This window comes from Lasioglossum baleicum, chromosome 6, assembly GCF_051020765.1.
Source record: "Lasioglossum baleicum chromosome 6, iyLasBale1, whole genome shotgun sequence".
NCBI lineage: Eukaryota > Metazoa > Arthropoda > Insecta > Hymenoptera > Halictidae > Lasioglossum > Lasioglossum baleicum.
The window spans coordinates 15,513,705-15,539,776 of NC_134934.1; the positions used below are offsets into that span (position 1 = coordinate 15,513,705).

A 26,072-nucleotide genomic window follows, 5' to 3' on the forward strand; every position below is an offset into this window, starting at 1 on the left:
CCCTTGTCCCTTCATCCCTTCCAAACTCACGAATCAGCCCTTCGATATTTGCACGAAAGCTTCTCCGATACCAACCTACGATTGCAGGGTCTTCATTCACTGTTTCTTCTTGGTCAACTCACGCTCAATTTTTCTACGAATACTATTAAAATATTCTACGATAAGATGTACCAATTAATCTTTTCGAAAAAGAAACGTAATTTTACATGTTGAAAGATTGTTGACGCTTTCTCTTACTCATCTTTTTCTACTTTGACGTAAAAAAGCAGCAGAAATCAAAGGTGAACCTTTCGATGTGTGACGCCCTCGCGCTCAATTTTTCCACGAACACTATTAAAATATCCTACGATAAGATGTACGAATTAACCTTTTGGAAAAAGAAACGTAATTTTACATGTTAAAATCTTTTTCTATTTTTACGTGAAGAAATATATGTATAGAAAAAACTTTTTAGAAACCACGCTTATATTAAAATGCACTAAAAAGGAGAAAATCATTTTCTTCCTGGTTCTATATAAAATACTGAATCCAGTGAAATGATTAATAATATTTTTCCCCAAAATTTTAAGCAATTAGTTCAAACTTTCTTCTGTTATAAAATTAGTGTGGGAATAGATAGAAAAATTTAATATAAAAAATAAAATTATGACATTAGTGATACTAATTTTCTAACGGAAGAAATTTTGAACCAATTGCTTAAAATTTTGGGGAAAAATATTATTAATCATTTCACTGGATTCGGTATTTTATGGAGAACTAGAAAAAAATTATTTTCTCCTTTTTAGTGCATTTTAATATAATCGTGGTTTTTAAAAGGTCTTTTTTATATATTTTATTTTCTACTTTTATTGTCATCGGTATCAAGTGTGTATACAAAATTTCAGCAAGATTGGACTATGGGAAGAGGTTTAAAATTCGATTACAAGATTTTACACACACAACAACAACAACAACAACAACAACGACAACGCGGCAAGCTAATATAAGCGTGGTAACGTGGTAATAATAAAAAGCAGCAGAAATCGATAAAATTTGAGATTGGAAATACTTAACAAAAAAGACGGTGAACCTGGTGGAAAAAGTCGCGCTTCTTACGGAATGACGTGGCACGTTATGTATAAGACTGAATGAATGGAGAGGGAGAGGGAGAGAAACACGATACAGAAAATTGAATCGTCGAAATGAAAACACCACGGCGCGGCATCGGCACAACAATCATCGATGAAGTGCGGGGCAGATGTTCATCTTATTCTTTGAATGCTTACCGCTGTTGAATGTCCAGGGCTCTGCGTTAAGCTGAAGCGCTGAAATAGAATTTCATGACTGTCTGTTCTTAATGCTTAAAAGTCTCGGTAGAAAGACGAGGATCAGTCCTCGAGTAGAATGCAGCTACATCAAAAGCCGGTTCTGTAAATTCTGACGTAAATAGAAATTCTTCCGAGACAAGAAATACAATACAGTCTCGAGCAGCGATGACGCTAACATTTCACCGGATCGCAGTATTTTCATTTTAGAAGTCCACTTAATAAATGCAACTATTTCGAAGTTATATCGTAAAAATTCCTTTAAATCCACAAGTAGCTAGATTATGAATAGTTGCGCATTAAATAATTCTTAATAAGTTTCAATGCTTCCCCTAGATTTTCAATTATTGAAAGCAGAATATTGATATTGGGTTGCGGAAAAAGTTTCTGCGTATCCACCCGATGGTCTTACCATGTCATAACTCTGTTAATATTAATCGGACCTGGCACTACTTGAGTGTGTCTGAAAAGTGATATATCATAGAGCAATTACTAGACTGCGGATTTTATGCGTTTATGACAAAAAAGGGTATGTACAATTTATAACTGTGGACATGTTAAAAATATTTAAGGACACCAATGTATTGCTTTCAGCTTAATAGGATAATTAAAAGAAGAATACCATTTTTATTTGGCTCCTGTGTCCTGCTATCAATGCGAACATTTTTTATTTTGCATAAAGATCCGCAGTCTAGTAATTACAAACAAGAAATTGTGATATTTGTTTATTTAGTCAAAAGTTATTAGGTCTTGAAAATGAGTGAAAACAAAGAAGAAATTCGATACATTTTGAAATTTTATTAGAAAAAAGGAAAGAATGCGACTCAAGCTGCTAAAAATTTGTGATGTTTATGGACGTGATACAGTATCGGTCCGTGTGGCACAAAGTTGGTTCAAGCGTTTCGAATCTGGAAATTTTGATGTCAAAGATACACCTCGTTCTGGTCGACCAGTCATTGAAAAAGTCGATGAAATCATGCAAACAGTTGAGCAAGACCGGCACATTAGCAGTCGTGATATCGGTAAGTAACTAAACATCGACCACAAAACAGTTCTAAACTATTTAAAGAAGGCTGGATAAAAAAACAGCTCGATGTTCGGGTGCCTCATGAGTTACCATTAAAAATTTAATGGATCGGCATCTTTGGCGACCCGTCAAAAATTAAGAGAGCTTGCCTGGGAAATTTTTATGCATCCACCGTATAGTCCTGATCCATCATCAGACTACCATTTGTTTCGGTCTCTACAGAACTCTTTTAATGGTGTGAAGTTGATTTCAAAAGAGGCCTGTGAAAATCACGTGTCGCAGTTTTTCGCTCAGAAATCACAGAAGTTCTACAGTTACGGGATTATGGTTTTACCTCAAAAATTTGCAAAAGGTGGTCGATCAAAACGGCACATACTTGATTTAATAAACTTCGCTTAAAATATGGAAGAAAACTTGATTCATTTGTGTATTAAAAGACGAAGAAACTTTGTCCCCAACCCAATATATTGATGAAAGCAAAATACGAAAACCATAAATACCTTTTAGGTGATCCCGTAAATCCGATTGAAAGTATCAAATAATTATTAGTATAAATTTGAACGGGGCTTACATTGTAACAACTACAGACGGAATATTAAAAAAAGAATGATTATTAGAATAAAAGCTAGCTATACTGAGTTCTTACCATTTTAGTATGAACTAATTGTACGAGTGACCTAACAATGGATGAGAACGAATCTAAACGTTCTCACACGTTTTCGAATAATTATAAACGTTCTTAGGACCAGTAATAATATCCCTGTTAACAATGAATTATTATTACAATTCCGTAAGCGAACGTGTCTCCTCTGAATAACCGTGTTGGACGAGAACGTGAAAATATGTTCGGAATTCACACGAGCGGCTGTCATATTTATTTTCTCTCTAAATATCATGAGCAATGGTCGCAGTTGAATATTTTCACAACGTATAGTTACCAGCGGATACGAGATTCCATGACTGTTCACCATTGGAACGGCAATGTCGGAAGTCCGATTCGTTGCATAAAATTCAAAACAAATTTGAACGGTCGTAAATAAAAGAGTGTCGAAGCCGTGCCGCGCATAACAAAAATCACGAATAATGGATTCTTGTTCTAGTTGTTTCTTTTGCTCGTATATGTTAAACAACCGGTGCACAATTTAGACAATGATTGCACGAAACCGCGTGTCAGCAGAATACACTCCATTTGATTCTTGAAAAATATCTTGGAAAACATTATTTACGCATTCGCGTGCAGGTGAAATTTGAAACAGCGACCATTGCGAAAACATTATTTACGCATTCGCGAGCAGGTGAAATATGAAACAGCAAATTGGTTAAAAAGAATCGAAATGATTAACAAATCCAGCGATCATTACGAAAACATTATTTACGTATTCGCGACACGTTCACGAGTAGATGAAATCTTTAAACAAACTGCTCGAAAATTGCGACCAGTTAAGCAATTTCTGTTACCGTTAGAATTCGCGTTAATAATAGAAGCAGCACTCAACGTTTACAATGAGAACGTACAAGTGAAACAAGGCTACATCATAAAAAGAGAACTATCTCGTGTAGTTTATTTGCAGCACAGGTGGGACATTCTGTATGTCGCAAGATTATTATCATAAGTAATGCTATAAGTCCCTACAGCAATAAAGCAACGCAGAGAGGCGAGTACATTTGTGTTTCAAGATCAGGTTTAATAGGGTAGCCGAGCGTAGCGGGCGAGTATCGAGCTTCTCCTGTAACGCCATACCTTTATTTGTAACTTTAACTGACCGAATTAAACGTCCATTTGTTCTAAAAATGGTTTTCTTTAATACGCTATCTCGTACAACTCGAAAGCCCACTTGCATTTGAATTTAAATGCCGCTGGTATAACGTGGTCGTACTGATCCCGTCTTTAGAACGTGCAATTTCGCGAACGCGCACTGTCGAAATCCTGATTCTTCTTCCATATATGAATACTAGTCTCCAGAAAGACTCGATCAAATTTTTTTCAAATACACAGTGTTCGAATAAAATGTCTGCACACTTTATTAGCTGGTAATTCACTTCTACACATACTTCCACAAAACAAACTGTTATATGTTATACAAATTGATGAGATCAAATTTGATTCGTTTGTAATCAATAGACTGACAAATTTGAAGAAAGTGGAATGGAATAAAATCCTATTTTTCATGGCAACGGCGTTTGTATGTGCAATACGCTTAAAAATCGCACTACATTCTATCAAACTTACTATTCTGGTATTTTTTGAAAATTTTCATAGGTGAGAAATGCATAAAATTTTCTTCGTTTAATAAAGAAGACTTGATCACTGTGACTGTAAAGAAAATGCTACGGCAAGAGGAACTGCAGAAAATCGAATTTTTAATGCATTGTTTGAAGAAATAACTTTTGGTAGCTGTTCATTTTGGCACTGCATATTTATATGATCTATAAAATGTGCACTTTTTGATTGGACGAGCGATCGACTGTAATCGCCGAAGGAAAAGTTGGCTAATGTAAACGCGGCTTTACTGAAATAAACTTTTGGTCGCATTACATCGTATCGGAAGGGGAGGGAAACTTGAACGGAGCCGAATACTTTCTCGTGACAAGCGGGAAACGAGATTTCGTGGTCGCTCGGTGGCGCGCGGCGCGCGCGGTGGCGTCGAGATGGCTATGCCAGAAGCGTCGAGCGTCTGTCAAAATTCAGAATATTCACGTCGCCGTCGTGTAGGGCCCTTCTGGCGCATACCGCGAGCCTTGAGAGCGGCTCGCACAAAAAATATGTGTAATTAAAACTCGACGCTCCGGGGGATGCTTCGCGAACACGCGGAAAGGGAAAACGAAAGGGGAGAAAGCAAGGCGACTCAGAAGCAATACAGACGTCCAGACGACGCGTGAAAACTTCGAGGTGAAATAATCAGCGATTCAGAACGGAAAATAATAGTGACGTTGGATTGCCCCGGCCAGGCCTGCGTAACCTCGATATCGATCGACTCGGAACCGTGCCAATCGAAAATTTACATACATTTCTTATTAATCCTTAAACCTTGATCGATCGTTTTCAGTTCATCTTTTTTCGTTCTCAGAATTCGTTGTTTTTTCCAAATTATAACCATAGTAATTGTACGAATCCGAACAAATCTCTTAATGCGAACACTCTGACAAGGGATTTTGATATGTTAGAGGTACTTCCCGGAAAAGAAACACTTGACATGTATTTTTTCTTATCTTGTTGATCTCTCAAGTTGTTCATTTCGTCCAACTTTAAGGGCTGTTTCCACCCCTTCAACGTGGATGATGGCCGATAAAAAAGAATGCGTGTTTCATCATCCATTCAGTATTGAATGGTAAATGAAATTTTTCAAGATTTCGTTAAGCCATTACGGTGAAATGCCCTATGCCTGGACAGCACTTTTTGTTACCTTTAATTTTGTCAGTTTAGATAAACGAAAATAATTTTTTAAGAGTTTTAACATAAAATTCAGATTTTTTGTAAAGTAATTTAAAATTCCGAAAACATTGTTTAGATTAATATTCTAATTGTTTAACAAGAATAATTCAAACTTATTATATAATATAGTTGGACATATTAAATCCAATCTAAGCTAGTACCTGGACAGGAGTAAAGTCTATACCGGGACAAATTGAATTTACATATAATGTGTAACAGGCACTATAGTGCTCCACACTGTGGCCACTACGGGGAGCGAGACGCGCGGCCGGGAGAAGTGGGGCATTCCTTGAGAATGCCTCTGATCGAGCAAAAATTTGCCCATGCCTGATCTACATATCACTGCTTCGGAAGTATGACACAACTGCAAAAATTGAAGATTCGGTTTAATTCTTCTATGAGAGTAGTTTATAGACATTGTGGGTTATTATTGTAACTTTTAAGTTATTTCAATTTATAAAATAATAAATACCAGCCTAGGTTTACATTATGTCGATTTACAAACATCTAGTAAATGCATTTGTGAGCCCGCCAACACAATCAAGTCAATTTCACAAAATTTTACAGTTGCGTTATTATACTTCCGGAGCAGCGATATAACATTTATTAAATCTTCAATGATGTACATGTGAAAAAATTATTATTGTATATTAAATTCTGCTCTGTTTAATTCTCATTTTCTGTTGCAAAACAAGCATTTCAAGGGAGAATACTTCTTTCTCCATATTCTCTAAATGAGTACATAATTTAGCTTCTATAATTTTTCTATAATTTCATCTGTACTATCATTGGTTGCTTCAGACCTTATATTTTTTTAGATTTATAATTCATTTTTAACTTTATATCTTTAATTTGTTGTGTAACCTATCCTTTTTCTTTCGTGTAAATTATTATTGATTTCGTGTTTTTTAAAAATTTTGTTTCTCTCTCTTTCCTGCTTTTTTGACAAATGTTCTTCTTCTATATTTTTTCTTGCTCCTTTTTTTCAAGATCTTTCTTCTCCCTTCGACAGTACAGTTGGTGGTCCTTTCTTAACATCCACCGAACTTAAATTTTTCATTGTAGAATGCAGTGTGCTTTTTGGAATATTGAACTGGTCAGCGGCTTCCCTTAATGATTCTTGATTTCTGCTCAATTTTTTATTTTTATTCAATCTTCTATAATATTTTCCTTCAATCTGATATTTTTAATAATATAATATCCTTAGATTTTATGTACATTTTTGGCTTGCTCTTACTTTTAATTTGTTTTTTATGATACTTTTTTCGACTGGAATCAGAAGTTTTATTTCTAGTGATAGCCATTATCAAATTTAATTTTTAAAGCAAGTTTACAATCTGGAAAAGACATATTTTTAAGAATTATACCGGCATGAATAATTAATTTTTGAGGTTAGGTATTAATACTGACAGATTTATGACATAAAAATTAAGTATTATATACGTTTTACGTTATACAAGCTAATGGAAGACTAATTATACGTATATTTAGTTAACTAATTTGCAAATAACGGGTTGATTTTAGTCGCAAACACGTGTCCGGCTTAAGGCGTATGCACATTGAGTATAAGCTTGTAGTTAGACAGCTACTGCCATCGCGTCCCAGTATGGAGTACTTATATTTGAAAACAGTCCTAAACTTGGACATCTAATATTTGAATTAATAATTATTATTTGAGTTGTTTGATTGCCAATTTATTTTAAAATGTCAATATTATCATGCGTGATAATTATTTTTTGTCTAAGGGCTTAAATCATATCTTTCTTCTAATAAAAGTTTAAATAGGAAAGTTTAAAATTAATTAAATAGACTATTTTGTATAATGTTTTCAGATAAACTTTGAATTTATTTTTAAATTTCAATTGGTGTTTTAATCAAATAATATTCACACCTACTTGTAGCTAAGAGAGAGAGAGAGAGAGAGAGAGAGAGAGAGAGAGAGAGAGAGAGAGAGAGAGAGAGAGAGAGAGAGGCCTCAGAATATATAAAATAATTATTTAATCTCTTAATTATCGGTTTTACTAAAAAAATTCAATTATCCAGATTTAGGCATCATTTTCGGCTTGTCCACACTTAGGGCATTTCACCTTACTAGACAGCGGATTTGATGCATTCATCAAAAAGAATGAAAAGATATGTATAAAACAGCAACAACATTAGTAGAATTGAAAAATGCTGTTATATTATTTTCAACGTGTTAATATTCACACAGAATTATTTTGCATGAAGATCCGTTGTATAGCCACTACTGTATATGTTGGCGCAGGTTATCGAATGTCAGGCGCGCAAAGGTTTCGCCGCACCGCTAGATTTCGTTGTTCCACGTTGCAGTGTCTAGGCAGAGTCTAGCAGGAGTTGGAGGAGGTTACGAGGAAGGGAAGTTGTTAGGGAGGGAGGGAGGGGACGAAGGGCAAGCAAAATGTGCGACAAGCGTCTCTGTGCTTGTGAAAAGAAACAGAAAGAGTCGACGATGGCTGGCTTCATGAACGAAGCCGACGAGAGAGTGAAGGCACTCGAGACCGCCTACGCGGAGTACGAAGGGATCGATAGCCGGTCTCTGTTGAAGAAACACTTAACCAGGCCAATCTTCGATAAACTGAAGACACGCACGACCGCCGGGGGATCCACTTTGATGGACGTGATTCAATCGGGCCTGAAAAATCCCGATTCTCACGTCGGATTGTACGCGCCCGATCAAGCGTCCTACGACGTATTCGCCGATCTCTTCGATCCTGTGATCGAGGAATATCATGGTGATTTCACGCGCGAGAATGTGCATCCAGAATTGGACTGGGGATCCGCCGATGATCTAGGCGATCTCGATCCTGAAGGAAAGTACGTGATCTCCACAAGAATTCGCTGCGCCCGGTCTGTTAATGGCTATCCCTTCAATCCCACCATGACCTCCGCTGATTATCAAAATTTGGAGAAGATGGTATGTGAAAATTCACCATTTACGTTACAGTTCTAAGTTTAGACTTTTGTATTGAAATTAACAGAAATTACTTTTTTATTGGAATTAGTAAAATTCTTTTTTTATTGGAATTAATGGAATTGTCTTTTATATTACGATTAACAGAATTAGCTTATACACATATCCAAATTAATAATTTTGCAAAAAATTATATGAAAATTCACGATTTACAGTACAGTTTTAAGATCAGACTTTTATATTAACATTAACAAAATGTCCTTTTATTAGGTCAATCGGAAAGTTCCGTCCGTTTAGCGTCGAGTAGCTGTAGCTCGAACTGTCGTTAACTATAACGTTTAAAGTAATGTTAACTTTTTAGTTTGGACATCTTTCAATAAAATTCAATACATAACAATATACGCTTGCATCAATAACATCGTTTTTTCTACATTGAAAATGTCGGAATTTGAGACGAATAAGCGTCATTTGCGCGAAGTGTTAATCTTCTGCTTCAATTGGAAGAAAACTGCAGCTGAAGCTCATCGAATGATTGTAGACGTTTATGGCGATAATGCTGTTTCCGATAAAACATGTAGAAAATGGTTTCGACGCTTTAAAAATGGTGATTTTACTGTGGAGGACAAACAGCGTTCTGGACAGCCACGAGTATTCGAAGACGAAGAATTGCAGGCATTGGTGGATGAAGATCCATGTCAAACGCAAAAACAAATTGCAGATGCGTTAAATTCTGCTCAATCTGTCATTTCCGATCGTTTAAAAACCTTGGGAAGGTCTACGAGGAAGGAAAGTGGGTTCCATATGAACTCAAGCCAAGAAACATTGAAAAGCGAAAAACCATCTGCGAAATTCTGCTTGTGAAACGTCACAAAAGTTGTCAAAGAAACGTTAGAAGCACTTCGCTGGGAACTGCTACCCCATGCGGCTTATTAACCAGACTGTGTCCCTTCTGACTATCACTTGTTTTGGTCGATGGCGCACGCACTTGAGGAACGATTTAATTCTTACGAGAATGTCGAACAATGGATCTCTGACTGAATAACCTCCAAAGATGACTCATTTTTTCATCGCGGAATTCGCTTGCTGCCGGAAAGATGGTGAGAAGTCATCGCTAACGATGGGCAATATTTTGATTAATGTACTTTTTCATTTTGTCTCTTAAATAAAGCTCTACTTTTTGTAAAAAAACGGACCGAACTTTCCCCGATTGACCTAATATATTAGAATGAATACAATTACATTTCTATTGGAACGAATAGAATTGTCTTTTATATTGGAACTAATAAAATTGATTTTTATATTACAATTAACAGAGTCAACTTATACATATATTCGAATTAACAATTTCGCAACACATTATTATTATTATTATATACGGACCGAGGTCCTTTTATACAAATGTGTACAGTTTTGACAGTATAACTGATATAACAAAAAGAAGATATGACAAAAATCTTGACATAAAATCTTAACCTAAGTCTTAACTAAAATTTACATAAAAATGGACCGTGCGAAACTAAACAAATACAGGTACGATTAACATATAGTATTGCGCAATTTTGTTTTGAATGCCTGTAACGTGCCATTAAAAAAATCGATATCGTTATAAAATATGTTAGAGCAAGCAATAATGCGATTTAATGGATTTCTTATTCCATATGACGATTTGGATTTCATTGTTTGAAATCCTGCTCTCGTTCTCAAAACACGTTCAGGTACGTAGAAATTGATTTGCCTAAGGAGTGCGGGACAATCTATATTGTTATTGATTAAATTGAAGATAAAGCTCTGGTCGGAAACTGTTCTACGATCGGATAATGTTTCAAGGTTGACTGTGTTTAATATTATTGAGTAATTATGATCAAAGAATGACATTGGGTTGTTTGTCTTATATGCACAAAACCTGAGGAATTTATGCTGCACTCTCTCTCTAACATAATTTCATATTTAACGCTTTTCGGAGACCATATGTATAGTTGACGCTATGTCTGACGATTATGTTTATTAAGTCTCCATCAGACTGCACAGAAAATATTAACTGAACGAATTGATTAACTTTAATTACAATTTATGTAATTAAAGTTAGCTGCGCCAATAGTTTCGCCCGTGACTGTATATCGATTCCGGTATCGGTCTTACTATTCATTTCAAAGCGATTCAGAGCTTAACGTTTACAATGTAAACTTCGAATGCATTGGAAGTCGTACTCAAAGGATCTTCTATTCACTTTACTGAAAATCTGGAATTGTTATTTGAAATGATTTGATGATGCAGCTGTAGAACCGTTGCTAAACAAATACCATGGCCGACGCTGCGAGCAAAGTGAATATAGTAGTATTTTACCAAACGAGACTTCGGTTTCGAGAAAATCGATTTTGAAGATCCGTCACGTTCGCGTGCATTAGTATCTACAAGTAGAATCAGCAGGCGATGAACAGACACGTCAGCCGATTCTGACTCGACGAATTTTCCAGTTCGTTTTCCTCGTTTGTGCAAATTTTGTTCTATATTTGTTTCGAGAGATATACATATTCCTTTTGGAAGTATCAAATCCATTGTTAAAAGATTTGTATATACAAAATTTTTATTCTACGCTTTTCAACAATATTACAATTGTTTTAAGAACCGTATATAAATGATCCCAGTTTCCATCATTTCCGAAATGAAAATGTTGATTTGAAAATCTCATATTGTGCAGTGAATGTTTCGAGATAATCCGCGTTTAAATTGAAATTTTCGCTTTTATTACACTACATTTCGCTGTTATTCACACGCGGGTGCGATGAAAGCTTTCGTAACATTTAAAAACACATCCGGAAAAAACTTTCTCCCTTAAATTGCAGCTGTTGCAAGAATTATCTTAAAAAATATCATGTTTAAAAAATTGATCAATGAAACAGTGAACGATCTTTACGTTCGTCGACTGTTGTTGAAAAGATTTGAAAGACGTTCTAGGTGTGGACCTATCGAGTGTGGAGTAGAGAGATATAGTAAACCCGGGGGAGAACGCGACTTGAAAAATAAATCGGTATGGCGGTCATTCGATGGTGAGAGCCCCCATACGTTTCGTACTCTGTCTACTCGTCATTGGGAACAAAAGACAGGGAATTCAGATTCCTGCGTTTGACACAGATGGCCGTAGATGTCGTCGTGCTTAGCGTCTTAGTTCCCTTGGCAACCGAAACGCACCAGGGGAAACCCAATTTACCCCCGAGTAAAGCTTGAACAGCTCGGTTCTGTAACACACACAAACGGAATGAATTTCAGTGTTACGGAACAGTGAAAGAAAAGAAATAATTGAATTTTTGGACACTCTCGAAAAAACGATAACTTTTTAAATATGGGACTGCACGATTTGAACTTTTTTGACAAGTTAGATCAATTAGTTTACTACAGAATGCGAAAAGAAATTTTTTCAAAAATTGCAATTGGTCGGAATATTGTAGAGAGAATACTAAAAGTTGCATTTTACAACTTTCTTATGTTGATGATTTTTATATTGAAAATTTTCAAAATACGTCTTGTAAGTTTCATCGGGATCGGTTGAAAACTGTAAGAATTCTTAGATTTATTGCAGTTAGAGGTCGAAAATCGTTAACAATTGCAATTTTTGTCTTTGAACGTAAATGCCTCGCTGGGATCTTCCTAAAAATTCCGTAAAAATCTATGAAAATACTTTCAGTGTAAAGTGTTCGAAAGAAGTCTCAAAGGAATTTTATATTCACAATTATTCCGCAATTCCGACATGAAAATCACGGTACAGAAAATGTTACTCGAGTCACGAGAAGACACCTAAACCTGTCCACGCTACTTTGTCAAGAAAGAATGTTTTGCATTATTCATTAACCTCGTGGTAAAAGCTTTAACGCGTGCATAAATTAAAAAACATATTTTTGAATTTAGAAATGCTTACGAGGTCTAACATCGTGTCCTTGTGTATGCAGCGCTGCACAAAAATGAAGTATATAAATAGACGTGTTTTACACATTTCCCGGTATAACGATAAAAGGTTACGATAAATTGTATGAGAAATAATAACAGAAATATGTTTCCCGAGTGTTTCGTGGAATAACGAAAATATTGGTCAGTTCGTACGATGTTTGTAAACAATTAAAATCAAAATATATGAAGAACCTTTCTGAATCTGGTTGCGAACGGATGGTTACACTGAGAAAATAATAACATTCTGCGCCTCGAACAAATATTTTAGCCATACTTTTATTTTTTTCGTAGCTATCAATACCTCCTGCAACTACTTTAAAAATTGCACAGCGCCATTTGATTCAGCACTGGTCTCATGCATTTATAACAAAAATCAAAATAGAAGATCCGGTTGTATTATTTCCAATTAAAATTCTTAAGTAAAAGATTCATAAGAAAAAGAACTGGCCATAATTGAATATGAATTTAATTAAATATGGAGATAATTGAATGCGCGTTATTCGATTCGCAGTTCGCACGACGGCGCGGCGCATTCATCGATTTATATCTTCGTGAATTATTATGAATAAACGGTAAACTTGAATTTACTTTGGTGCATGCTCGTCAAAGCGAGTACCCGTGCGAGACTCGTTTCTCCTGAAAGAGTTAAATCAAAGCACAACGCTCGCATAGAAAATTGATTTCGCTCTTAGTCCGCTGTGATGGTAGATAATTGCGTTTTCTAATCGCGTTTTACCCGCCTCGTTATCACCGAGTTATGGCATAAACGAGAGGGGTGAGGAACTGTACAAATTTCCGACGAGCTGCGGGAGAACGCCTGTTCTAATCTGTTTACACCAGGAATCTTCTACACTTTTAGGTGCGCGATGCTTTGGCGACGTTAGAAGGAGAACTAAAAGGAACGTATTACATGCTCGGGGCTATGGACAAACAGACACAGCAGCAGCTCATAGATGATCATTTCCTGTTCAAGGAAGGCGATCGGTTTTTGGAAGCTGCCAACTCTAACAGGTTCTGGCCCACCGGTGAGCATTGATCGCGGTTTCTTCGACATTTATGGAATCAGAAATTCTACGATTTTTATTTGGTCGGACTTTTCGAAACCTACACTGCCCGAAATTACCATAAAGCCACCTGATTTTTTGGTGAAATTTTATAATTATGTCATAGTAATGAGAAGCTGGTGCACGATAGCATTTTAGGATCAATAAAAGAAACCATTTACATGATTACATTCATAGATATATTATTTATTTACAGAAGAACGTAAAGTTATATAGTTTAACAAAAAACGAACTGCGAAATTTCCATGAAGCCACACGTTTTTTAAGTAAATAACATCAAAGATTATCGAAAATTTCTTCTATATTTACAAATTAATACTTAGTATAATTGCCATTTCTTCGAATAACGTTGAAAATTCGGTTAGACATTGATGAAATCAAAGTACGAAGAGTTTCTGCTTCGATGGATGTTCAGTATGTCCACGCTTCGTTCACCCCAATCCATAACTTAGAAACAGAGTTGTACTGTTTCAACAAGCTGGCCATGTCAAAATTGAGGCGTTATCATGCTGAAAAATGAAATCGTCAGTCTCCATTTCTTCTGTAAATGGTATTAAGACCATCTCCGACAACAAGGCGTGTGCAGCAAATTTTCAAAATATTCAAGGCGATTTAAATGGACAAAATGCTGCAAAAACCAGCACTCAAATAATGGGAAAATATCATTTTCTCTGATGAGAAAACGTTGAACTTGAATGGGCCAGATGGTTACAAATACTACTGACACGATTTAAGAAAAGAAAGTAATGTTGCAATAAGTCGTAACTTCGGTGGTAGCTCATTAATGATTTCGGCAGCATTCAGAGCCAATAAAAAAACCAATCTGTCGAATTAATCATAAGATGAATTCGACACAATATACGGAGCTGTTGGAGATGGACTTAATACCATTCACAGAAGAAATTGAGACTGACAATTTCATTTTTCTTGATGTAGAATCCACTACTTAAAAAACGTGTGGCTTTATGGAAATTTCGCAGTTCGTTTTTTGTTGAACTATATAACTTCACGTTTTTCTGTAAATAAATAATATATCTATGAATGTAATCATGTAAATGATTTCTTTTATTAATCGTAAAATGCTATCGTGCACCAGCTTCTCATTACTATGACATAATTGTAAGATTTCACCAAAAAATCAGGTGACTTTACGGTAATTTCGGGCAGTGTTCGGTTTGTCGGTCGATTGGAGTTATTGTAGTTGGCCGGGGTTTACGTAAAACATTCAATTACAACGCTTTAAGTTCCTTCAGCTCGTTTGAAAACATTAATCCCTTGTAATCCAAACAGTCGAAATAGGGGGTTCAAGTCTAAACGAAGATTAAGGTGAAAGTTTCTGGGATTAAAGCGCGTTCCGCGGAGGGCACGTTAGTGAAACAGCAAGTTAATGAGTAGTACGTACTATCACTGCTACCATGCTATATGATATTTTTACGGCGTTCGACCACCGCACGATTGCGTTAACAAGTTCCCAATGTGGTTTAACAGCACATGTAGATGGGCAACATAAACGCACATTTCTTTTGAAAATGTTTCTACGCTGGTTTGCGAAATTATTAGCTTTCGAAACAAAACTCATGACGATTGTAGTCGTCTTTTGTTGTCTGTAGCCATAATTAGTGGGAATGCAGTGTCGAAAGTACAACACAGTGTACGTTAATATGAATTGATGTCGCTGAAAAGTAAAGTTAGAACATTTCCCGTCATCGCATAAGACAACTTTCGAAGATGTAGAATTTTTTATCTTGACGAGATAAGCAGCACAAGAACTTTTGTTATTAACGTCAGAGTCTTCAATACTTCCACGCCGATAACACTTTGTTTCATGAGATTATGCAAGATCTTGCTCAGAAAAACAGGGAAATTGCGTTAGACAATATTACGTTCGATAGTATGAGCACTGGAATTCCCGGTGATGCGATGAACATGCAAAAATGAAAAAAAAAACTCTATCGACGGCCATTAAAATTTCAGAAAAATTGCAAGCTTGTAGACCGAGCTACTGTAGTTGAAATTACCTGTGGAAAGTGTTACCATCAGCTTTTACTGTAACAATAATCATTAATTTTACAACTAATACCCATCGAAATCTTCTCGAACGCAAAAGCTCGCTCTTCTGTAAACAAATTTCCACGTATCCCCGAATTAGCGAATCGTGTTTTCGCCAAAGTTTGAAGTTCAGATAATCATAATTTCAGTGTCATAAACTCAAACAATGGTCGCGGAGATATTATTCTATGGTTAACCTAAATGCTCACCGTGAAACCTTTTGTATCCAAACAAAAGCCAGAGCTTGTTAGGTGTATCCCGCAAATAACTCTTCGCGAAAACTAAGAGCGTAATTGCGTCGACATAGATAATTATCCTTAATTAAATTTCATAAAGTCGTCCACACGTACGAAACACTTTCGACAGGTTTCGCCAGGTATAATATCGGGATTGTGTACGCGGCAGGATTCAACGTTGACTTTAAGTAATTTGCATCAAGCTTTAAACCGGTTTCCAACCGCATCTCGCTCTTATGCAAAATTCTGTAAGCTATGCGCTTTAACGGTTGCGTCCAATTATTTCGTAATAAAGGCTGCGTAGCAATAAAAATGATAATAATAATCTCGGAGCACTATTATTGCCGTATAATGGAAACGAGTCGCCTATCTTATAACATTTATTATATGTATACTATTATTTCAATGGCTTCCTCAGGATTACTGTATTTTATTTACAGCATAACTGCTTTATCGTATTTTTCAAGTCGGCTTCTGAATAAATGCATGTTTTATACTCTTCAGTAGGGATGGGATCAAGTTCAATATGTACTCACGAATCCGAGTCAATTTCAATAACCAAGTTTCATTTCATGGGTTTCGATTACTACTTAAAAGCAATAATGTTTCAATGATTATATTTGAATGGTATTCATTTTATACAAACTGATATCGAACCTCGGAATGAGTACTTACAAGTTTCGAAAAGATACTTACAAGTACTTCGATGATGAAAGGAATCGAATCTTTCACAAGTAGTACTCGATTCTTGGAAATCAGAACTGCATAGTAGGTTTTAAGCACTTTCTTTATTAAATTCGTAACTATTTAACACGTTCGCTGCCGAGCGACATTTTCAAAAACGCCACCACGCCAACAAATTTTATTTAATTATAAAATAAAAACACGAAACATGTATTTATGGGAAAGATATTGAATTTAGATAATTTTTAATTGCTTTATTAATTATACGAGTCATGTCGTGGTCGGTTTTTGCGATAAAATGTTTTATGACAGCTTAAACACAAACTTCGACCTACGAGATATGTACCTCGTTGTTGGCAGCGAACGTGTTAAGGATAATATTTCCGGTAGATTATGAAATTATAGTTATACGTGTTGAATTAAATTATGCATTAGGGGACAACATAATTGATTTTAAAGATAGAAACAATAATGATTAGAAAAATCAGAGAATTTCCGGTACGATATTCATAAAAGTTTCGAATCTGTTCGACCAAAATTCGAATATACTTGCAAGTATTATTTCCTTTTACCAAAGTACTTGTAAAAGGTTCGAAACTGTCTGGCATAAGTTCGAGTATACTTAGGAGTACTATTTCTATTTTTCGAGGTACTTATAGAGAGTTCGAATTCAATCAATCAAAGTTCGAACCTGTTTGCGAGGTACTTGATCCCATCCCTACTCTTCAGTCTTCAACAATTCTCAAACATATTAAACGAATCATTCTATTTTATCTAGAGCGTATCTTCAGATTGATTAATTAATCTAACTATATGCAGTTGTTTAAATAGCTTCTTTAAATAGTCCCAAACACACATGGAACAAACCACTTCACTATTATTTATTGTACGTACTGCAATCTGCACTTGTTGTAATTTACTGCTTCACTTTATTTCTAGAATCAGCATTTGAATGGCTGTCTTGGACAACACTGAAATATAACAAATAAATTATTTTATTTTATTTACTGATTCAATCACTGACTGAATTACTGTACAATACAATTGTACGAGGTTGTCTTAAATAATCTTGAAGTATATCAAACGAATCATTTCGTCTTTAATATAATTGACTACTTTATTTTTGTAACAGGCGACTTACGAAACGCGTAGAGATCAAGTGTCTTTTACATGTACTATAACAACAAGTCCAAGTTCTCGCGGAAGAGCAGAGCTTGCGTCATAAGATTATAGTCGCAAGATATAAAAAGACAGGAGCCGGCTCGAGTTGATGTAAGATTTAGGTAGAACTGTCTCTTTCCCTTCTACATTTGTACGTAGCTGCGCGCGCGCACGTGCGTCAATGTGCGCGAATATATTTATAAGACGTATATAAAACAGGACATTCATAATTCAATTTCACTGTGCTCCAGGCGATCAGAAACAGAGAGTACGACACATACTCGGTGAACCACCTTTCGATTACGTTTGAATCGATACAAGACTTACTTCTTGTTCTATATGCAAATGTCCCGAAGCTTTACGCGGGGTTATAGGTATATCAAGAAACCAAAGAGAACCAAATGAAAATGTGAATGCATTTCGCTGCGCCAGTCATTTTCGTACGATCGTCTTTTTCTATCCTATTAGATGTGTAACCAAAAGCTCAACGTACAGGTTTCAACTATGAATTGTTTAACCCTTATGAGAATAACCAAAATTTTCTACAATATTCAATGATGTACTTTACAGTTTCAACTATGCATATTTTACCACGTTTTTTATGTCTTAAATGTGAATTGATCTGTGGTCATTCGGGAGCAAAAAAAGCAACAATAATTTTGCTATTTGTGCACAAAATTATTCAAGAAGTTTTAAAAAGAAATTGCATGATTATTGACGTAAGGGTTAATGAACAAATACACTGCAGATTTGATGAATTTATTTCTCGACTTGTTCGAATGATTAATTCCGGAAATAAATGTTTGTTTCGCGCATCAGTGGTGTTACTAGTTATTGGTGTTATTAGTTATTGGCACTTTTGATTTAAACGGCAAATTAAAAGAATTCCTGGTATAGAAAATCATTTTATATTGCTTCTTATTTATATTTCAAAGACTATCATTATATTCAAGGACTATCTTCACATTCTTCAGCGATGAATAAGCTCCACCGGATGCTTCTTTTAATTATTATTCGCTCGCATAATATTTTGAATTGTCTCAATTATGTGGTATAATATACGATAGTTCGATATTAATTATTCATTATAATATTTGATATTTTATTTCTCGTACAACATTGTTAGAGCAAGTATAAAAAGAAATTCAGAAAATGTATATCATCAATTATACATGATTGATTTTATCAATTATTATTAACGGCTAAACCTCCGGACGTGACAGTGACAACAAATTTTCGCAGAAACATCTGAAATCTATAAATAACATTGCGCCAGTAATATTCTGAACGGTTGAAATATCCGTGCTGGACCTGCTGATAAGGCGAGAATCTTTTATGAGAGGAGATAAGTCTCAAACGTATAATAAACATATTTCGCGAGTGGATCCCTCTGCCGGAAAATCGATTTGCCATATTTATTCACTCGTCGAAAGAGGAACGCAAGGAGCTGAAAGCAGGTTCATGGTGTTAGGAAACGTGCGCTCGACGTGCACTAACTCCATTATTTCATAATTTGATTTATAATAATTTGCGGATTTTTACGTACACTATTTCACTAATTTTCTCTAGCTTTTATTTCGTGGGATTAATCAACTCGCCAAATGAGGGGTGCAATTATCTTGTAAGAGGAAAATAGTCTGATAACAGCCAGTATAAAATCGCTCATTATAATATTTAGGAACGTACACTGTTCAGAGCCTTCATTTGATGAGATTCGTTTAGATTGTCGCGCACAAATAATATAATCCAGAGTGGACGGCGTTGGAAGCAACTGTGGTTTGTCGATGATTTTCATAGAGAGAAAGCCGCGATTTTGAGGAAATCAGTTTCCTAGGTTTAAGGTTGCTCCTTATTGTACATCGTTCAGGACGTGTGAGCCTCGTTGACGATGGTTATAATAGTCTATGATAGCCGCGTTCTGAGCGCCGCATGGTTTCCCTGACGACCAAGATGGAAACGGGAGAACCCCAAACGGCTGGAAAGCCCCCCGCTTAAGTCACGCTGGAATAGGTCGTATGGCAACACTACTTTGACAGCTTCTCCCTCGTGATGGCGTTTGTTGAAACATAATAATAGAAATCAATATCTGCATGGCCTTCTTCCACCGAACCGGATTGAGCTAAATCCAAATAATTTCTTCTAATAATAAATAAATAACAAATAATATTAATGTTATCGGCGCACTGGTTCAATCATTGATATTTAAAAGCAATTTTGCAAATTACCACATTAACCTCGATGTTTCGATCTTAATTACCACGCTTATATTAGCTTGCCAAGCTGTCGTTGTTGTTATTGTTGTTACGAGCCAGGGCCGCTAGGAATATAGACAGCGAGGACGAACCTGACGCGAAGTCAGGGAGCCTCTAGGAATCGAGTCAAACGCAGACGAACCTAATGCGAAATCAGGGAGCTGCTAGGAAGGTGAAACTTCGTGAACGAACCGAATGCGAAATTGGGAAGTCACTAGGAACGACGCGCAGACGAACCCGATGCGAAACCGGGGAGCTGCTACAGTGGTCGAAATTTCTATAAAGTCATCCTCTTTTTCATAGATATTTTAAAAGTATCACCATTTCGGTTGATTTATCGTATCTGGTCTTGTGCCTTGTAGACACTCGGATAGAGGGACTGCGTACTCTATAGACCGCTATGTCTACTATTTACGTTTGTTTTGATTTTTTTTTCTGTGTGGTGCAGAACACAAGTGCGAAGTTTCTATAAAGTCACTTAGTGTTTCTCTGTATTCTGAGCAGAGAACTACGGAAAACTGCGAATATTCTAAAAGTATTAGTTTTAGAACTCACACAGAAATCCTGTTTGTTATAATTTGATTCACGTGTATGAGAATGCCGAGAGGAAAAGTACTAACAAGTGAAGAAAAAGCATCAATCGATGCTTATAAAGATATGGGCTGCTCTAATCGCGCAATTGCTAAGAAAACTAATCGGTCATATACTGTGATTAATAATTATATCAATTTACGTGAAAATTACAGAAAAAATCATCTTAAAGGTAGTAATAAAAAATATTCAAAGAGACAACATTCGATATTAATGAGGTCTGCAGCTAAGGAAAGGAAAAATGCAGCAGAATTTCGAGCTGAATTGGAGCTCCCAGTAACAACAAGACGTATGCAACAACTTTTAAATTCTTCTGGACAAAAATACAACGTAAATCAGGCCTTAAACAAGTACATAAACCGGCCCGTATTTATTTCGCACGGGCACAAAACACAGTGACTTTATAGAAATTTCGACTACTGTAGAAGATTGTAGAACAGCACGGACGAACCCAATGCGTAATTGGGGAGCCGCTAGGAGGTTGGATAAAAGCACATGCTCTTTGATACGTGTTTCCAAATGTCTTGACATTTGCCCAATGGAATATTCAATTCAACCTATTTCATCAGGCATTACAAACGTATAATATCTTACAGACGCAATTATTACTTGAAAATGATCTAAATTAATATCGAAACGTCGAGGATAACGTGGTAATTTGCAAAATTACGATCGATATAAGGAAATATTTATTAAGTAAATAACTTCTACTTTATATCGCTTGAAAGCGAAAAGAGACGTCTGAAAATATTGAATTGTTGCGAAATATTTAATGGACACAGGGTAGACCAGTGTCTTTGAAACTTTCTGGGACATACGTAATTCGGCTTTCTCTTTATTTGGTTGTGTCGTATTTGTAGGCAGAGGAATATATTTTAACGAAGCGAAAACTTTTCTCGTCTGGTGCAACGAGGAGGATCACATGCGTCTGATATCGATGGAAAAGGGTGGGAACCTGTCGTCCGTGTACGCTAGGCTTGTTGGAGCAGTTACCGAAGTTGGAAAGAAACTGAAATTCTCGCGGAACCGGCGACTCGGCTTCCTCACCTTCTGCCCGACCAACTTGGGAACCACCATCAGGGCCTCGGTTCACGCCCGGCTGCCGAAATTGAGCGCAGATTATCCGAGATTCGAAGAAATCGCAAACATGTACCACCTACAAGTAAGAAATTACGTCATTGCTTCCTCTTTCTAGCTTAGACCTGTCTCTCCTAACATTACCGTGGACAGGGTCTCTCATGACCCCAACAAAATTTTTGAACACCAACCTTCGTATGAAGTTGCTTCAGCTTCTTTAGGACTTTCCGACTTGTTTCTACATACAATGGGTCACGAAAGTATTCGAACGCCCTTTAAAACAGAATAACTTTTTTATAATTGTAACAAACGACCTGATTTTTTATGATCAATTAGAAGCACTGGTTTGTGAAATGATATGCAAAAAAGATTTTCCAAAAGATTATAATTTACAAAGTTACATGCAAAAATAAAAAAGGCATTTTTTTAACTTTTTTATTAGGGCCCTTAAAGAAAATTTAAAATATATGTTTTGTAGATCTATTTATTAGTTATACACATGCTGAAAATTTCGTCAAAATCGATTAACATACACACGAGCTAAAAGCGATTAAAAATGTCGAAAATCGTAGTTTTACACGATTTTTTATCAGTTTCTGCTTAAACTCCACAAAATCGCACATCTTTCGATGCGTGTCATTTTTTCCTACGTCAACCGATTTCGTTGAAATTTTCAGCATGTGTATAACTATTATAGATCTACAAAACATATATTTTAAATTTTCATTAGGGACCCAAATAAAAGAGTTTCAAAAAATGCCTTTTTTATTTTTGCATGTAACCTTGTAAATTGTAATTTTTGAAAAATCTTTTTTGCATATCCTTTCATAAACCAGTGCTTCTAATTGATTATAAAAAATCAGGTCGTTTGTTACAATTATAAAAAAAGTTATTCTGTTTTAAAGGGCGTTCGAATACTTTCGTGAGCCATTGTATGTCAGAGAAAATTTGGGACCACCATAAAATGTTCCCCCCGAAACATACTAACTCAGGGGTGGCCAACCTGTGGCGCATTGGATGATTACAAGTGGCGCATTAGATCCTTGCGCCTATGCTTATTCTTTTGAAGTAGGCGCCATAACTGAATCCATCTTCATATTTTCAACACCTGAGAGCTCTCAGTTGAATTTATATGTACAGCCTTCTTACTCATCAATTCGTCGCAATTTGTTGACAGTTTACAATTATAGGATGAGAATTATTGGAATTGTTCATGACAGCGATCGCCCTCTCGTCCAAAAGATCATTTCTCACTATTGTAGATTGGTGCTCCAATGAACGTGTGTATTTTCAACCGGCATAAGTTAATTAATTTATTTGCGTGATTGAGTTATCCCTTTTCCTCCCCTAACCGAAGCAGATCCTATCCCTATTCCTATTTTCCAGCCGCAACAATGAACGTAAGAAGGTAGAAAAAGTGCTCGAGTTGTATGGCGCATCTGAACTTGTATGTGAGAAAAATTTACGCATGGTATGCAGAAGGTTGGCCACCCCTGTACTAACATTTATTTGAAATATTTTTCACAATGAGCTATAGTTTGGGAAATAAATCCGCGCGAATTCAATGTCCCTATTTCTGATCATGTAAGGGTTCTGTTAGCGCAGAAATAAGTAGACATTTATTCTTTCCTTACGCAATAATCAACGAAATAGTTATAAACGAGAAAATATACATTTACAAGAAAAAGTGACCTTGAGAAAAATAACATTCGCAAAGTATTCACCTCGCGATGCCATTTACATTGCACGAAAAAGAATTTGTTACGTCACAAAAAATAAAGGAGATATTTAGGTGGACCATACAATTGAATTGCCGATTTACATCTGCCAATAATTCTACTACATCTGCAATAATTGTGTCTTGTTTATGCAATTTCAGGACGTTACCGTTCCCTTCATTCTTTTAAATGTTCGTGTCGAAATTAGTCGCGACGTAATTACCATCGCTGAAAACAATATTTAAACGCGAATCTCGGCGTTGTACAAATTGCGCGAGGGGCGAAATTATATAATTCGACTGTGTGTACGTTGAAAAATGTTTCGCTGCACACGTCTTTCGTCGATTTTTATCAATGCCCAACTGGGAATATGATGCAATTATGAAGCACAAACATGCAGTCGATGTACAGCAATTAATATTACAAAAAATATTGTATGTTGAGCAATTCCCGTTTCCATAACAAACGTATCGATCGAGAATACAGTACATACATAATCTTGCGTATGCGAGAATGTTTTTTGTATTTGAAGCAGCTTGATTGCTTGCTTGTACAATCGAAATAATTAAAGTCAATTATTACGAACGTATGTATAGAGTGCGGCACCTGAAAAAAGCCACCCGAATAACTCCGTTGCTGTTGCCACATTAATCGTTTTTTAAATCAAAATCATATAATCTTCTATCCGTTATTTAATAAGGCGTTTTAAGACGCGTGCTGTGACCTCGACCCAAGGTCGTTCAAAGTCGTTCAAGGTCAACCTCGATGGAAAATATTCTACTTTGAGAAACTGATCGAGGCTCCAGCGATTTACTTATCTAATGATGATCTTGAGTAAAAAATATAAATAAATTCAATCCTGTCGCTTCTGCAAAGCTAGACGTGGCAATTGCATCCAGTGCTGGCTGTTCAGAGTTAAATAAACTACAGAACTAATGTGATCCAGAAAGAATGTATCCGAGTTACTTGTTGGAAAGGTTCTTCGGGTTGGTTGATTAATGAGTAGACGATGACACGAGCGTTTTCACGAGATGATGAGGGCAGCAAAGTTTAAGACTCGCGAAAAACCATACTTCTACACGAAAAGAAAGTCTGTCTCGCCACGTTGTCGCTTGGATGGCATTTTTATATCGTTTCAAATGAAAAACGCAATAATTCTCATTTAAACCTGATACAGCAGGCCTGAAAATAATTTCTAATTTTCTTAAACAATCTTCCGTCAGGATTTAAAAGCAATGTAATATCTATCGTTGAAAACACAAAATTCAATGGTTAAATTTTAAAGAATACAGCTTCATTAATCAATTATATAGTCACCATTCTTTTCTAATTGTAGAAAAGAATGGTGACTATACAATAATTTGTTTACCGCACTTTGCTGTGCAGTACAGTTTGCGGCATCTGTGAAAATCGGGCACGAACTTATGCAATCATCTAATATTTAATGTAAGCTACGTGTAACAGTATTGTACTTGATAAATGAACCAATCGGTTTAAAGCAATAGTAAATAAATAAATAATTAGACGCAGTCGCGTTGCTGATGATTCAGAAATATCGTTAAAGGTTCGCTTTTATGGATGTTCTAATTATTTCCAAAAATATCGCCAGAATGATTATGTCAGATGAAAAGGAAAGAGGTGTTACATTGTTAATTAGCATATCGAAGACATTTACATTGAAAATACCACGATCCAATAGTCGGACGCATAACTAGATGTAAATCTCGCTTGTCACTTGTTTCGAAGATCATAATGGAACTGTCAATTACGACGTTTTCATTTTTAGCTCGATGAATAAAATTTCGCTGGAGGGAATATATTACATAACCACTTGAGCGTTAACTGTTTAGTGAAACGCGAAGTTTCGGACGTTCCATCGACGCTGATTTCAATGTACATATCCGGTTTACGGATAATCTCGACGCGTCGCGATCGCAATAATTAATACAACATAGAAAAATTATCCGCTTAACATGAAAATCGTAGGCATTAACGAACATGAAATATGTAAATTTAATTAACAGAATGCACGCGCGAGAATCATAAAAACGAATATTATTTCATTTCTAAAACTTTATTCACTAATTTTATGATGAAATTATTCTTAGTGTTTTACTACAGTGTAAGAACATCTTTTAATTCATTTTATACAATAACATTTATCCAACGCGTTACTCTACGTCTCGCTTAATAAAATTTATTTTGCAAATCAGTGTTCAATAAAAAATAGCCATCGTAAATCAAGTGATTTTTCCGGCATACATAATCGTCCATCAGAGCAAACAATTCGAAATTTGGTTAAAAAACTTGATGAAACTGAATCTGTTCATGATAAACCAAAGTCTGACAGACCAAAAACAGCTCTTTCGAATGAAAACATTGTTGCTGTTCGTGAAAGTGTTGCTAATGACCCATCAACATCAATTCCACGTCGTTCTCAAGAAGCATTGAAGCATTTCTTCGAATTGATGTCAGTAAACGTGGTCGTGGTGGTCATTTGACAGATATCGTCTTTCACACTTTTAAAAATCCAATAAAATTAAAAATAGTATGTTTTTTTATTTAGAAAAAACTTCCCATAGTCTATTTTGGATAACCCGAT

The 26,072-nt window shown here is 35.8% G+C and overlaps 1 protein-coding gene across 2 annotated transcripts in view; it reads left to right on the forward strand.

Annotated features, from left to right (window-relative positions):
• The first annotated feature begins 7,729 nt into the window (after nt 1-7,729).
• The window catches only part of LOC143209969 (arginine kinase), a 90,142-nt gene continuing 71,799 nt past the window's right edge, over nt 7,730-26,072 (forward strand). For both annotated transcript variants that reach the window (XM_076426339.1, XM_076426338.1), the window contains exons 1-3: nt 7,730-8,699; nt 13,498-13,663; nt 21,536-21,837. In XM_076426339.1, the coding sequence (XP_076282454.1) occupies nt 8,184-8,699; nt 13,498-13,663; nt 21,536-21,837 (984 nt within the window). In that variant the 5' untranslated portion in view covers nt 7,730-8,183. The remainder of the gene's footprint in view (nt 8,700-13,497; nt 13,664-21,535; nt 21,838-26,072) is intronic.